The following is a 16,745-nucleotide window of genomic DNA, read 5'->3' as shown; positions in this document are numbered from 1 at the left end:
ATGTGTTTCCCTACGACTTTAATAAGCTTTGTATATAAAAAAAATTTATATAATAAAAATGTCTTTTATTTTTGTCAGCAAAGAATAGAAAAAAATATAGAATTTATCTAACAAAAATTTTTATTTTAGGCAAAAAGTGAGAAAGCTTAAATACGTTTATTTTTAACTGAAATGTGAAACTAAAGGAGAGCTTTTAACAATACATGCTTTTAACTAAAGCTTCACGTTATACGCATGAGCTTACCGTAATAATCGTACATGCATGAGCATCACACGTCGCATCTCAGGCCCACAATCACAAACTTCGGTATCGATATTGTTAATGCGCAAAGCAAGAACCGACATCTGACCACAAATATGAAAGACGAGAGTAATCATGATACAGTCAGCGGTGCTTTGTCCTAAAGCACTGATGAAGGCAAACGGCATTTGCCAAGCATATGTAATCGTGTATGTAAGTATATTCTCAATCGCGTAAAACAGATGAAAACGATAAGGCAATAGGTAAATTATTTGAGTCACGTTTTCGTTGGTCACTATTTCGGGTAATCCTGAGAAAACGTTCAATTGTGACCTTAATACTAGCATTTAGAAAAACCATATTAATAAAATTTCTACCTTTGGCACTTTTTTCAAACTCAAGGGAATACGTAGATTTTGAAAACTTGGAGACAAAAAAAATATTCATCATAAAATATGAAAACTCGTTCTGTAAAATTAAGTCATAATAAAAATGATGAACTGTCGGTTAACGAGATTTTATTTGTTTCACATATTTCACTTAATTCTTCTAAATACGTCGGGATCAAATTATACAAAAAAGCAACTCACCTCCATTTCCGAGAATAATGAGAATATCAGAGTCAAATAGTATGATGAAGTCGTTATCGTGATAAACACCATCAGCTTAAAAAAGATCCTCGACTTAGCGTAGTAAGTGACAAATGTATTAATCTCCTCGGCGGTTTTATAATTTGTCTCATTAAAATCCTTCATGGCGTCCGTTATGACCTCACCAATTTCATCGTTATATAACCTTAGCGTACTCATTCGCACAAACATCTATACAAATGCTATGTTCTCTGTCAAATTCATGATCAGATAATCGAAATTACCGATGTAGAGAAAGAAGTCCAGATACTCCAGAATCAAGAGCAAAGTAAAGTAGCCAAAATTAATTGGGAAGATAAGATCGTTGTTGAAAAGGTCAATGACCCAGCGTCGACATTAGCCGTTTGTTCCAAAATAACAGCTTGACCGCACGATCTATGTCTTTTTGATTCTCAAAAAATATTAAAAAATCTTTGTAATTAGTCATTAAATAATGTAATAACATATAATTTTTCATGGCGTTTTGTAACACTGAATAAAATTTGCAATTCATCACCTGCATCGTGCTTTACACTGTACTTTCCTCGACAGCTCACACGAAACTGAGTCAAATACACGAACGCCAGAGCGCAAGTAATCTCTGTTTTCATGGTTAGAACTGTCTATAGAATCTAGAAACAGACTATGGCGCACAAAATTAATGTGTAAATTACATATAAGAGTTTTCCGTATCATATGTGCTTAATTCAAAGTAAGTAACCAATCGCGTTTTGTCTGATAGTTGGTTCTAAATCTCGGTGTAGATTTGTATGATTACACATACAAATTGCTGCCAATTGGTTCTAGGAACGATCACACGTGCAAAAATACAGCTTTATAAATTTCTAAAAACAATGTATCGAATCTGATCGAAAATGTATATATTAATTCTATTATATTTTTTCGATCTATTTTAGGAGAAATTTATATATCTGATATATTGTTTTTAATTTTATTTTTTTATCCTTTTGCTACGATTTTTGGAAAAAAGTATATATTAACAGTATACTGTAAATTACGGCAATTGATATACATATGTTCGCTTGACGCATATTTTAAGTGTATTTCTCTATTTGTAGTTTACAGATTTATATATCATCATGTGCCATAAGTAAATTTTTCCATAATTCTTCATAACAGGGTACGTAACATAGACAAATACGCCAAGGAAGTTTTAATAACCTGCATAAAAATGTATACGTATATCATTATATGGAATCTTATTCAAAGAAATCATTGATTAAGAATTTTCGAGAAAAATTAATTAAAGACTTTATTTCCAAATTATATGTAGATATATATATTTTTTTAATTCGTGTACTTAAAAATAGAAATATATAAGATGGACTATTCTAATTTGTCTAGTTTTCTCAAAATCTGTAAGTTTAAGGCAAAAATGTTTCAGACAAAAGTTTTACGGTTTCTAGGGGGAAAGACGGTGATGATTTTAGTTAACCTTAAGATGTCCTTAAGGTCAGGTCAAGGTTACCTAAAATTTTTTTAATGAAACCTCTTATTTTTTATTACGTATTCTTATAGCTGCCTTCAAGACCTTTTGAAAATGCTACAAAGTTTATTTTCATTAAGTACTTTTTGAATTATGACGCTCGAAAGTTACAGTACCGCTGGTACATTTACATTACCCAAGGTGTCAAACTGATGACTCAAAACCTTTGGAATAAAATTCCATCATGACGTTGACAAGTTAACTTACAGGTTACATACTATAATTTAATTTGATCCAAGGTCAGGTTCAAGATCACTAACAACTGTTTTCCAAACCTTTGAAGGTATGTAATTCGTTCTAACATCAACCGAATTATACATACTTCCAAAGTTTTTGGAAAATAGCTGTTGGTGACCTTGAATCTGACCTTGGACCAAATTAAATTGTAGTATGTAACCTGTAAGTAATCTTGTCAACGTCATGATTGTGAATTTGATTTTAAAGGTTTTAGCCCCATCAGTCTGACACTTTGGATAATGTAAGTGTGCCAGCGGTACTGTAACTTTCAAGCGTCGTAACTCGAAAAGTACTTAATGAAAATGTACTTTATTAAAGTATTTTCAAAAGGTCTTGAAGACAATGAAGACAGCTATAAGAATATGTAATAAAAATGAGGGATTCTATTTAAAAAATTATAGGCAACCTTGACCTAACCTTCAGGACATCTTCTCAAAGTCAACCAAGGTCAACCAAGGTTATCAACTTCTTTCTCCCTTGACATTATAAAACTTTTATCTGAAAAATGTTTGCCTTAAACTTACAGATTTTGAGAAAATCGAGTGCATAAATTAAAATGGCCCACCCTGTATCTATGGTGTGTTGCAACACCATAAAGAATTTTACAACACATATGATCTTTATTTTTTTTAAGTACAATTTTAAAGTAATTTGAATGTAACTACTTCAACTATAATCCAATCAACAAATGCAAATAACATAATATTAATTAAAAAATTTTTTAATTATTTTTATGTATAAGACTGTTACATTGATACACTCACGTCCGTAAAACTGTTTAATGAAAATATATAAAATTTTCCGGCAGTTAAATGCAGCATAACTTGGCCTCGAATCATGCAAATTAGCAGACATTTCTTGCAACCGAGTGGCATTTCGTACCAATTGCATTCATAGTATGCATCTTGCACACTTATACACTAAACACAAAACAATTGAATAGTAAGCATTTAATATAAAAATTGCGGTAAAAATTTTTGTTATTAGTAATGTCAGACAAAATAGATTTGTTTGTCTGTCTAATATTAATAGGTTTATTCGCGTTGAAATCTTGAAATTAAAAAAAAAATTTTTTACACTTGCAACAAGATAAATATATATTCGGACGTTGAAAAGAGAAAAAGCAAAGATGCTGAATGTAAAAAGTGTAAAAAGCGAACAAACCTATTGTTTATTGCTTCTTCCAACAAACCTGTTGAGTTAGTTGGTCACCAATCAAACAGTATCCGAAGAGCATGACAAGCGAAATAATAGCAAAAAATATAAAAGTGCAACAGGTTGCTATTTCTGACACATCCAAGTTCTAAAAAGTATAAAATATCATGAGATTGCATATGTATATAGTATATTACCTGTTTATATATTATACAGAGTGTTTGATAATTAACAATAAAACTTTCGCATAGAGGCAGAATGGATTAAGAAGAGGATTAAGAATGGACTGAGAAGAAAGGTCCTGTATCATTTTGCATTTTTTGCGTTAGTTAACGAGTTACTAATTTATGAAAATAGCCAAATTCGCCCAGCGAATACAAGCGCGCGACGAGCTAAGATCGTCCAGCGAGGCGCACATTCGCTGTCGCTAGGCATGTTAATACTAATATCGCTTGTAAACAACATGCATTTTTTTGGAGCGTTCCAAACATTCGTCTCATATATTACAGTGGGTATAAAGAGAGTGGCGCCAATGCATATGCCTAATGCTGATTGGCTCCGCCATTAACCTAGATAGCACATGATATCATGCTAACATTCAATATTCATACTGAATGTACTGTGATCATACCGAATAAACTAGAAACGTTAATGTAACGTCTCAGTAAAATATCATTTTTCGTGTATTGCCAAGATGTATTAAATTTTATAACTAAACTTCAATTTTGATACTAAATGTACTGTTATTGTATCGACTATACCCAAGAAGTCTTTAAATTATTCTTGCGGTATATCTCGTGTACATCTGTCACATATTTTCAGAACAAATTCACAACATAAAATGCAGAACCAACGCTGCCTACTTCATTTTCTATAATCTATAAGCATTGCACTTATAACCCAGAAAAAAACTTTCATTTTTTCTTGGTTGTCTTTTCTATATAGTTATATAGTTTATTATTATAGAAATTATTTTTTGAAATTATATTTTACACATTCATATTTGTGGCGCTAAAATTCGTAAGTGCCGGAACACTCGACGGTCATAGCACCATCAGTGAGTGATCCTTCTTTTCCCGCTCTTACCACAGTCGTGTGCAGGCGTGTGAGCCACGAGGCATAAACACGAGCATAATAAATGGTTGGCTAATCAAACTAAGCCATTGATTAAATTTGCTGTTTGTCAAATTATCTATAACTGTGAAATCACAAGGCAAAATAACTTTGTGTATTATCGTATATAGTAATATATTATAGCACTGCGGTGATAACAATATATGAAAAAATACAAGACAAAGTTATACCTACAATTCAATAAAATAAATTTTATAATACAATGCTAAATAAAAAACAACAAAATTATACATTGGATATATTTTTTTAACCTAGATCAGACGAAGAAATTTTTTTTGGGAGAATGATATTAATTAAAAGCATGCTAAACGAATTAAGTATTTGCACAGTGCAGTTGCTACTATAAAATAGAAAGTATTTTCAAAGAATTTTAATTCTTTGAAAATATTTACTATTTTATAGTTGCAACTGCATTCATTTTTACGTAGAAATGAAAAATTGGGCATTGAGTTTGTCAAACGCTCAATTTTTCATTTCCCAAGATCGTAATCCTGAACAACATTAAAGAGGTTTTAGTTATCGTTTGGACACTTTGGGCATTGCTATAATGCCGGAGGTACTGTAACCTTCGAGCCTTATAACTCATAAAGTACTTGATGAAAATGAAATTAATTATAGTGTTTTGGAAAACTCTCGAGGTGTGCTATAAGAATATAAAATAAAAATGGGGTGTTCCATTAAAAAAAATCAATGTGACCTTGACTTGACCTTGGCGACGCCACCCAAGATCAAACTCATAGCGCCAGGTCTTTAGAAACCTTACAACTTTTGTCTGAATACTTTTTCGATTAGACCTTATCCTGCGAAAATAAAACGGTGGTACGAAACACTCGGTATAGGACGTTCTAATTATAATCTTGTTGTTTATTCAATATTTAAAATTAATTTTGTCTTAACAGAAAGTTTAGCATATTTGAATTCTCGCGCATTGGTAAAAATTAATATTGACTCCTACACACTGGATGCGGAAACGCTTGACGCACGGCAAAATGTGGCGCAGTAGCTAATAAACTTACTCCTAACATATTCATTGGTTACCGCGTCGCACTTTGCCGCGCGTAGAGCATTTCCGCATTCAGTATGTAGGAGTCAATATTAATTTTTTAAGTTTTTACGCGTCCAGTGTACAGGAGCTATAAGAGGATATTGGATAGTCGCATACCATCCTTGTTCGATTGTGCAGTTTTTCAGGAGAAGAAAACGAGAGATGCGATTATCTTTCTCGTTTGAATACAGCCCCATAAAGAGAAATTATATGCAAGTGAACGTAGAGGCCATTTTAAAATGTTATTACAAGTTTATATTCTACCGACTAGCATTTGATATTGCTAAATATAATAATGATATTTAATAATATAACATACCATTATGACATAATACAGTGAGATAGCCAGTACAACACTGTTGCCAATGAGTTCATCCAAAAGAATCAAATTGAAAGTATCGTCCACGGACTTCGCCATCCTTCAATCGCCATAATATTTCCGACAGCATTATATGTATATACAGAAAGAATGAAGAAGCAAATTAAATAAAGAGATCTACCATGTGTTGAATATATAATTGCTGTACTCCTACCATATTATCTTGAGATGCATTCGAACGAAGCTACGAATTCTGTCTATTATCATGGTATGCGAGCATTCTTTAATATGTCTAATACGATATGCTAAAATGGACAACTCGCCGCAAATGTGAAATACTAAGATAACCATCAGGCAAATCGCCGCCATGTGACATACAGAAAAGTAAATCATTGGAAATAGACAGAAATACATCAATATGTATGTATGAGTATTGCTGATATCGAAAAATGGATGAATTCTATAGGGCAATATGAAAGACTCCGTATTGTTTTGTGATGCTGAAAAAAGATGACAGAATGAAGAAATGTTGACAAAAATAGACAAAAAACAAATTTCTCTTTGAACAAAGTACATTGCTATAACAATTAATAAGTATTTAAAGAATATAGAGTAATTTTTTTTTATAATTTTACAGTGGCGCGCAGATTGATTAATAATAAAGTAATGAGACAATGTGATGTAAATTTTTATTTATCATACGTACAGTATATGTATATAATATGATTTTCTTTATTTCTTATACAGATACAATCATACAATTTATTTAAATTTGTTACAATTAGCAAGAAAAAATTTGATTTTACATACCTTGATTAATAGTCAAGAGGTACACAAGCGGTCTAAGATACAGCAATACAACCGTGATGAACATACCAACAAGTGAGCCATAGGAGAATATCTTGGATATAAAATTGTAATTATAGTAAATCCTCTCCTCTTCAAAATTTTCGAATTTTCGTTCAACCATGTCCTTTTTTATTACATGAATTAGGAGTTTTAACAAATTACTGCAGCGTATCAGCCACACTAATAGGAATGTCATGGAATAAGCCATCGTTTCCACGAGATTCATCACCATCAGCTCCAAATTACCAAAAGCATCATAAAAATCGGCATACGCCATAATGAGATAAAGAGTGAAATGTGAGATATAAATCGCGAAACGGATGTATGTTTGTTTAAACGGCCATATTCCTCCGATGGAAAAGATCCGTTCTAAATGAACAAATAAATCTTCAATATGGTCGATTTTGTTCTGTAATATTACATTCAGAATAAAAGTCGTTGAAAGTGATATAGGTAACATTGATTAAATTGCATAGGTACTAAAGGAAATATATTAATACAATTATATGATTAGTATCAATTTCAGAGAAGCTGTTTTCTCCGGTGAAATGTTTCGTGATAGAATATGAACTTCTTACTTTCATATCGAGTTGTAGGATTTCATCAACTGATCGTCTGTGACTGTGATTTGTTGCGTCGAATCAGACTTGTGCCGCGATTATTCATGTATGCGACGGTCGAAACATATATCTATACATTAGACTTATGTTTGTCTAATGCTTATTATTTCGTTGTTTCAGATTCTATACACACTTTATATATTGTAACAGGCGATCTGCTACCAAGTTGTTATTAGTTAGCATTTTTCCTAGCGCACTAATTATCTTACCGTCGCATGAAAAGCCGTTCCTTTGATTCATTTAAGACTCTAACAATAAGCTTTATTTTTTTGTATCTAGTACAATGTAGAAAAATTGCAGCGATTGCAACAGATACGATGCAGAGAATCATTAAACCTTTTAATGTTCCTAATAAATTCTTAATAATATTATTAGTGTAATCGTCTTCGCGTGCTGTGCAAATCCGTCGTGTTAATCGACGTCTCCGAAGAAACAGTAACTGTATAGCATTATAAGCAACATCACGCAAAATCACGCTATCTGTTAAATAGTAAGACGTAACGGTCAGTGTAGCTTGAGTCTGTCTAACAATATTTATGTAAAATCTTGATTTATGCAATCAAGAAATAAAATATTTACGGAAATAGAAATACTACATCACATTCCAACATCTACATATTTCTATATTACTTATCATAATATAAAGCTTAATTATTTTGAGTATATAAATACCTATATTTCAGCCACTTAATACAAAAGAATTAATGGTCTTATACACAAAAGTACTGATGATTATTGGTTACTGATATCTGCAAGAATATCTTCGGCATGTGATTATACTTGTAAAAGTTTTTCTTCCGAAAGCTTCGTAGGTAATGTTACTCAAAATGGTTCGAATAGGAGTAGTCTATGGCTACGAACTGTCTCTGTTGAGTAAAATCATAAATTTTTATGGTTGAATTAATGACAGTCAGCATACTATGGATTTTCTTTGGACCTTGAGTGATGCAAAATATTCTGTTTGAACAAGCGACTAATAAGTCACTTACGAAGAAGTGATTGCAGAGTCTGCCAAATAAAGTCAGACATAGACTTCGTTACGAGTGTGGGGACGAAAGAGAGATAAATTTGAGCGATGGATAGCTTGCCAAAATCAACCTGGCGCATGCTATCTATAAAGATACCGATACTTATATGCTAAACGATCCCCTCTTCATGGATTCGCACGTCAGTAGACATCTCGCCGACAAGTGCATTTGCAGTATTTAAAGGTAAGAGTGGCATGGTGCAGCAAAATGTTCATATTGTGATAAACAAGAAAATCTTTGTAATTTTACAATTTTCTAAGATTGTTTGTCGAGTTTCATCTAAACAATTATTAATATTTTCTAATTTTACTTTAAATAACTTGATAATTATTAACTTGCTAATGAAGTTTTTTGATTGCAAATCATCTTGTGTGATAATCTTCTGAACGCGTTTAGCCAAAATACGTAACAGTAACAATAATAGCAAAAATATATCAGAGATGGGTTCAGATTATGTAAGATGATACAAAATTGAGTGACCTTTTTAAAAGTTATAATATATATAAATCAAATGAAGTATACATATATATAAATTGTGCAATTTACGAAAAAAATGTTTTACATATAACAGCAAACGATATTTTAAATAAGGAACTTATTTTTATGTATAAAATTTGTTTTAAAATTAATATATCTTTTATATAAAAAACAATATTTAAATAAAAATATTACATAAAATACAAAAATATTAAAAACAATTTATAGTTTTTGATAACAACAATGCTTCTTTCTCTCTTCTCCCTCTTTATTATAAATTATACATTTATATCTATTTGAGCATGTTCAATTTATAAATTATCTTTGCACACTCTTCCAAAAATTATTGCTCTTCAATGCTGTTATAAAAAAGATCGTAATACTGATAAATATCCCATGGATGTTTTCAAAACCTGTTGAAACAATTTTCTTTTGAACCATGTTTTCGTGTTCTTATATTAACAGCGACGATATTTCAAAAATGACCAAAGTTAAACGAAATCTTTTTATTAAAAAATTTTGTAAATGCATGCAAATCATCAGCTTACGTCTGTTAAAGTTCTGAGGCAAAAAATGGTAAATTTTCCAGCTATCAGGCAGAGCGGTTTCTGAGATCTTGCCATGCATATTATTAACATTCGTGCATTATTCTTTGACATATCATACCAACGGCAATTATAAAATGCTTCAAATACTTTAGCACTCTGTGAAAATGATTATTCACACTATGAAAGAAGCAATAAAAAATCGTGCATAGATATGGAACACAAATTTTACTACATATTATATGTAGTTGATCATTAATTTCCATTTTATATTTCCACAAAACATTACCTCTGCCAAAAGGTTCTCACCGACAGTACAATGAGCATAAAGTATAAACAGGACTATGGATATGAATATAAAGAATTTGACTAAAAGTGCAACAACTCCTGTCTCACCCTTAGAAAGATTCTACTCACATAAAATTGAAAATTAAAATAATTAACAAAAATTATAATTAATATAATAGTAAAAATACTTAATCTATATAGAACTATTTAATGCAAAGTATAAATATACATATATGTAAAAATTTTAAGTAGATTATCTTACTAATAATAATATTATCAATATTATAACAATGTTACAATTAGTGTAAATCAATGTAAATATTATCATTGCTATGAAATGATTCTTTTGGCATAATATTATTTTAACTAAAGTTGTGATAGGCGAATTTATTTTTACACATGCATGCATATATATATATATATATATACACACACACATATACACATATATACACAGTATGCCCCAAAAATCGCTACTTAAAATATTATAGTAAGAAAATGCTATTTTCTTATAGTATAATCGTTTTTAAATACGTAAATATATCAAACATTATGTTTATGTGATCATCATTACAATATCAACTTACCATTAACATTTGATAACCAAGAATGCTTACGAGACCAGTAGCTCCTAAAAGATGCGCCAGCAATGTTGCACTAAATACATTTCCTATTATCTTTCCCATTCTAAAAAAATCCAAGTTATATAAATATAATTTATTGAAATAAAAGCTAACAGCAGAAGTTTATTCCAAATTTCAATTGTTAAGGTAAACAGCTCTAACAAAAGTGTTCAACGAAATATCTCCTTCGATTTTATGTATAATAAGTTTGGATATGTTAAAATATACACAAAAATAAAAGACACTTTTATTATATAAATTTTTTTTATATACAAAGTTTGTTAAAATCGGAGGGGAACACTTAGTTGTGTTTCCCTTGTCAGCAAAGAATAGAAAAAAATATAGAATTTATCTAACAAAAATCTTTATTTTAGGTAAAAAGCGAGAAAGCTTAAATACGTTTAGTTTCAACTAAAATGTGAAACTAAAGGAGAGCTTTTAACAATACATGCTTTTAACTAAAGCTTTCACGTCATACGCATGATCTTACCGTAATAATCGTAGATGCATAAGCATTACAAGTCGCATCTCAGGCCTACAATCACAGACTTCGGTATCTATATTGTTAATGCGCAAAGCAAGAACCGACATCTGACCGCAAATGTGATAGACGAGGGTAACCATAATACAGTCAGCGGTGTGTCCAAAAGCACAGATAAAAGCAAACGGCATTTGCCAGACGTATGTAATCGTATATGTACGTATATTCTCAATCGCGTAGAACAGATGAAAACGATAAGGCAATAGGTAAATTATTTGAGTCATATTTTTATTGGTCACTATTTCGGGTAATCCTGAGAAAACGTTAAACTGTGACGTTAATACTAGCATTTAGAAAAACGTATTTAATAATATTTCTACCTTTTTTCAAACTCAAGGAGATATGTAGATTTTGAAAACTTGAAGATAAAAAAAAAATATTCATCATAAAATATGAAAATTCGTTCTGTAAAATCAAGTCATAATAAAAATGCGGAACTACCGGTTAACGAGACTTTATTTGTTTCACATATTTCACATAATTCTTCTAAATACGTCGGGATCAAGCTATACAAAAAAGCGACTCACCTCCATTTCCGAGAATAATAAGAATCGGAGTCAAATAGTATGACGAAGTCGTTATTATGAGAAACACCATCATCATCTTAAAAAAGATCCTCGACTTAGCGTAGTAAGTGACGAACGTCTTAATCTCCTCGGCGGTTTTATAATTTTTCTCATCAAAATCCTTCATGGCCTCCGTTATGACCTCACCGATTTCATCATTATATAACCTTAGCGTACTCATTCGCACAAATATCTGTACAAATGCTATGTTCTCTGTCAAATTCATGATCACGTGCTCGAAATCACCGATGTAAAGAAAGAAGTCCAAATGTTCCAGAATCAAGAGGAAAGTATAGTAGCCAAAATTAATAGAGAAGATAAGATCGTTGGATTGAAAAGGCCAAAGTCCCAGCATCGACATTAGCCGTTTGTTCCAGGATAACACCTTGGCGGCACGATCTAAGTCTTTTTGATCCTCAAAAAAAAATTAAAAAATTTTTGTAATTAATCGTTTTATAATGAAATAACATATAATTCTCTTCGTGGCGTTTTGTAACGGTGAATAAAATTCGCAACTCATCACCTGCATCACGCGTTACGTTGTTCTTTCCTCGAGAGCTCGTATGAAACTGTATCGAATATACGAACGTAACAGTCCAAGTAATCTCTGTTTTCGTGCTTAGAGCTGTCTATAGAATCTGGGATAGAAGCATGCGAATTATCGGACAGGTAATAACTGCGCCCAAAATTAACGTATGAATTGCATATAAGTGTGTTACTGAACCCACCTGTGCTTTTCATCCAAAGTAAAATTGAACATGATTGGTTCTTCGTCGATGCAAAATTGTACGATTACAAACAAAAGTTGCTATTAATTTGTTCTAGACTGCATGTACAAAAAATTTAGCTTCACGAATATTGTGCAGTGTAACTCTAATCGCAATCTCGGAATACATAAGTTTTCCGTCATGATAAAAAATGGAAAAAATATGTGCATGCTAGGTTATTTAATTAAATATTTAGCATATATTTTAATACATACAAAACGATTTTAAGGCATAATCAAAGTAATGCATTTTACTTACAAATATAAATGAAAATTATTTAAATTTCTAAAAAAATTACCACAAAAACAATTATACAATTATTTTTGTTGTATCATTTTATTACGATTTTTAGGATTTTATACTCATATAAATTACGATGATATAAACATTATAACTCAAAATATAACTCAAATAACCTCAGCGTATATTTTAAATGTATTTCTCTATCTACGATACAAAATCATTCAATATTGTGAATTATATTCCTTAATAATAATTTTCTCATATTCCTTTATAACATAATGGTACGCAGCATCGATAAATACGCCAAAGAAGTTTTGATAACCTGCATCAACATACAGAGTGATCCATTATAACCTTTTCAATTATCTCCCGAATTATTCATTATTCGAAAAAATGTTTTAAGTAAAATTTACTTCAGAGATATCTTCAGCTAGGAAAAATGTGTATTCATAAGATGTCCCATTTGAATAAGAGTAAGTTTTATTTAAAATATTTTTTTTAATAACGAATTGTTCGGGAGAAAATCGCATGGAAAGATTATAATAAATCACACTGTATATGTACGTATATTATGTAGAATTTTATTGACAAAAATTGTTAATTAAAAGATCTTGAAAAAGCTTAATTGAAAGGCTTTGTATGCAGATCGTGGCGCATGAAATATATATCATACAATTTAATTATCTTATAAAAACTATACTTGTAGAGTATCTGTTTTTTAACTGTGTGAACATTATTATACTTCGTTTAAGTCAATCGTTTTGTTGTCCACCATTTCACTAACTGGTGTGTACTACTTTACCTCTGTTCAATTCTGACTCGTAATACCACATCTAACGTAATTTTCACGAAGTACAGAAATTTCTCACACATTAAAAAAACTGATACTTTACAAGTATAGTTTTAGTGAGATAACTATAAATGGTATAATATTTCGTACGCTATCTTGTATAGTATAATCATTAATATTCAAGTATTGGATTGTCTAATAATTTTCTTGTGTTTTTCGTAGTTAATGCAGCAACACCAAATATTGTCACTAATAAATGTTTATTTATATTCATATTTTATAGTAAACATTTTGTGAAAGGTGACGCTTATTGTGCATTAAAAAAATTTACTAATTGACATGAGTTTTGAATATCTGGCAGATTTGAACATGGAAAATAAGAATATTTTCCGCATATTATGCTGTTATACTTCCACAAAGGAAAAAAAAACGTTGTACGAAATCATAAAACATCATAAAGAAAAAAAAATATCAATTTAGAAACAGCAATAAATAAAAATAATATAAGTAAACCAGCATAGGCTTAAAATATTTATTCTTGTTGTTCATATTCAAATAACTCTAAATGCTCAAAACTCAACCAGTCTTACAATTAGTAAACTTTTGTTGAATATGCGTTGAAATATCATATTTTACAAAAATGTTTGCTATAAATGTGATTAAATATTTACTAGTGATATCATTCAATGTTAACTTACTAAAAGCAGTGAAAAAGGAAATTTGCGACATCATTACAGTCAAAGTAGGAGTAAATTGTGTCATAATTGAACCTATCTTGATATTTTAGCTTCTACTATATCATAGAATTAAAGGTTTAATCAAGGGTCAAAATTTTGACTCGGGCAGCATAGGCTTAAAATATTTATTCTTGTTGTTTATATTCAAATAACTCTAAATGCTCAAAACTCAACCAGTCTTACAATTAGTAAACTTTTGTTGAATATGCGTTGAAATATCATATTTTACAAAAATGTTTGCTATAAATGTGATTAAATATTTACTAGTGATATCATTCAATGTTAACTACATTTTTTTAAAATTAGAGGGAAATTATTTGTCAACCCAATATTAAATCTATTTGATAAATTACATTTTTATTACTTTTACTAATAAAGATAAACGCACTTACATCTGTAAAACTGTTTAGAGAAAATATATAAAATCTTCCGGCTGTTAAATAGAGTATAACTTGGCCACGAATCATACATATTAATAGGCATTTCCTAAAATTGAGCGGCATCTGGTACCAATTGCATTGATAGTACGCATTCTGCACGCTTATACACTAAACACAAAATAGTTTCATGATAAACATTTAATATAAAAATTGCGATAAAAATCCTTGTCATTAATAACTAGACACCGGATTTTTATATTGATATTTTTTGCAGCATGCACAAAATATACAAATTTGTACAAATATGCAAAGATGCATAATATGCACAAATAAATATGCATTTTTAGAATGCTTTTTTAATAAAACAAATTTTTATTTTAATGTTACTTTCCAATCGGCTTTCTAAAAAAATGTGAAATTGCGTACGAATCTGATGTCTATATTAATAACATTAGACAAAAGGAGTTTATTCCTCTGTTACAAGTTAATTATTCTTTTTTAATGATACCTGTTGAGCTAGTTGGTCACCAATCAAGCAATATCCAAAGAGCATAACAAGGGCAGTAATAGCGAAAAATATAAAAGTGAAGCAGGTTGGTATTTCTGAAATATCCAAGTTCTGAAAAACGTAAAATTATTTACTAGGTCACAGATACAGATATGCTTTATAACTTTTAATTATAATATTTCAATTATAATATATTTTAATAATTTTTTAGTTCAATAATTTTTTGAACAATTGAAATATATTTCTTCTTAACAAAAACTTTGGTATATGCGTGTCTCTTTGGACGTAAGAAAAGCGCATTAGTGAGAGACGGCACTAGAGAGTTCAATGCTTTTCTTTGTGCTATTGTGCAGTTGGCGGAAAGAAGGAAACACAGGATGCGATTGTCTTTTTCGTATTTAGATAAAAATTTTGATAATACTCCATAGAAAAAAATCAAGAAGTATAATATAAATCAGCTAAATGTTATAAATATTTTATAATATAACAATTTCTACCGACTAACACTTGATAATGCTAAATTAGATCTTTCATAATAACGATATTCAATAATACGTGACATACCATCATGACATAATACAATGAGATAGCCAGTACAACACTATTGCCGAAGAGTTCATCCAAAAGAATCAAATTAAAAGTATTGTCCACGGATTTCGCCATCCTTCAGTCGTTATGATGTTTCGACAACATAATACACGAGAGGAATAAAAAAGTAAAAATTAAGCTATATATAGATACTATTATACAATATTAATATAGTAATATTCTTACCATATTATCTTGAGATGCATTCGAATGATATTACGAATTCTGTGTACTAACATGATTTGCGAGTTTTCTCCAACATGTCTGATACGATATGACAAAATGGCTAATTCGCCGCAAATATGAAACACTAAGACAACTACCAAACATATCGCTGCCATATGACAAATAGCTATGTAAACCATCGGAAATAGATACAAATACATTAATGTGTACGTACGAAGATTAGTAGTATCGAAAAATGTATGGATTCTATACGGTAATGTAAGTGATTCCGTACTATTACGTAATGCTGGAAGAATTAAGATCAGAGAACAAAGAAACATTAATATTAAAGAAATTTATTTATTCGATTTTTATTTCAAGCAAAATACTTGTAAATACAGAGTCTCTTCTATAACATGATTATGCAATGATTGCAGAATGTACAGTCACTTCTATAATTATGTCAATAGAGATTTGTCAATATTAACCCGGGAGTGATCGCGTACCGGTCATTTTGCTGTACTCTTCTATTTTCTATTTATACTTTTCAATTTATTGATATTATTATATTTTTACCTTTACGTAAATATTTGTTAATGTTTTTTCGTATAGTATGCGAAAATAGATGACGTAAACACCCTTATATCTACATAAAATTTGATATGTTTGTAACGGTCGGTCTAAAAGACCGTAGCGCGCGCACGTTAGTGTTTGTCATCTCCGCCATTATTATATTTTTATAAATAAAAAATAAAATTATTAT

General features: G+C 30.3%; 3 protein-coding genes across 3 annotated transcripts in view; 1 reads left to right on the top strand and 2 right to left on the bottom strand.

The window, feature by feature from the left end:
• The window catches only part of LOC108761886 (probable multidrug resistance-associated protein lethal(2)03659), a 74,228-nt gene that overhangs the window by 9,679 nt on the left and 47,804 nt on the right, over positions 1 to 16,745 (top strand). The window lies entirely within an intron of this gene.
• On the bottom strand, positions 2,002 to 6,366 carry LOC108761893 (odorant receptor 22c). Its single transcript, XM_018508655.1, has 4 exons — positions 6,268 to 6,366; positions 3,807 to 3,917; positions 3,379 to 3,534; positions 2,002 to 2,052 (listed from the first exon to the last, which is right to left on the bottom strand). Exons 1-4 carry the CDS (start codon positions 6,364 to 6,366, stop codon positions 2,002 to 2,004), a joined length of 417 nt encoding a protein of 138 aa, XP_018364157.1.
• LOC108761890 (odorant receptor 4-like) lies at positions 9,604 to 15,892 on the bottom strand. The gene is made up of 8 exons (XM_018508651.1): positions 15,794 to 15,892; positions 14,734 to 14,889; positions 11,766 to 12,219; positions 11,188 to 11,491; positions 10,662 to 10,761; positions 10,076 to 10,195; positions 9,790 to 9,945; positions 9,604 to 9,654 (listed from the first exon to the last, which is right to left on the bottom strand). Exons 1-8 carry the CDS (start codon positions 15,890 to 15,892, stop codon positions 9,604 to 9,606), a joined length of 1,440 nt encoding a protein of 479 aa, XP_018364153.1.

This window comes from Trachymyrmex cornetzi, unplaced genomic scaffold (genome assembly GCF_001594075.2).
Source record: "Trachymyrmex cornetzi isolate Tcor2-1 unplaced genomic scaffold, Tcor1.1 scaffold270, whole genome shotgun sequence".
NCBI lineage: Eukaryota > Metazoa > Arthropoda > Insecta > Hymenoptera > Formicidae > Trachymyrmex > Trachymyrmex cornetzi.
Note: the sequence above shows the minus strand (reverse complement) of the source record. Positions and strands in the feature narration are given on the sequence as shown.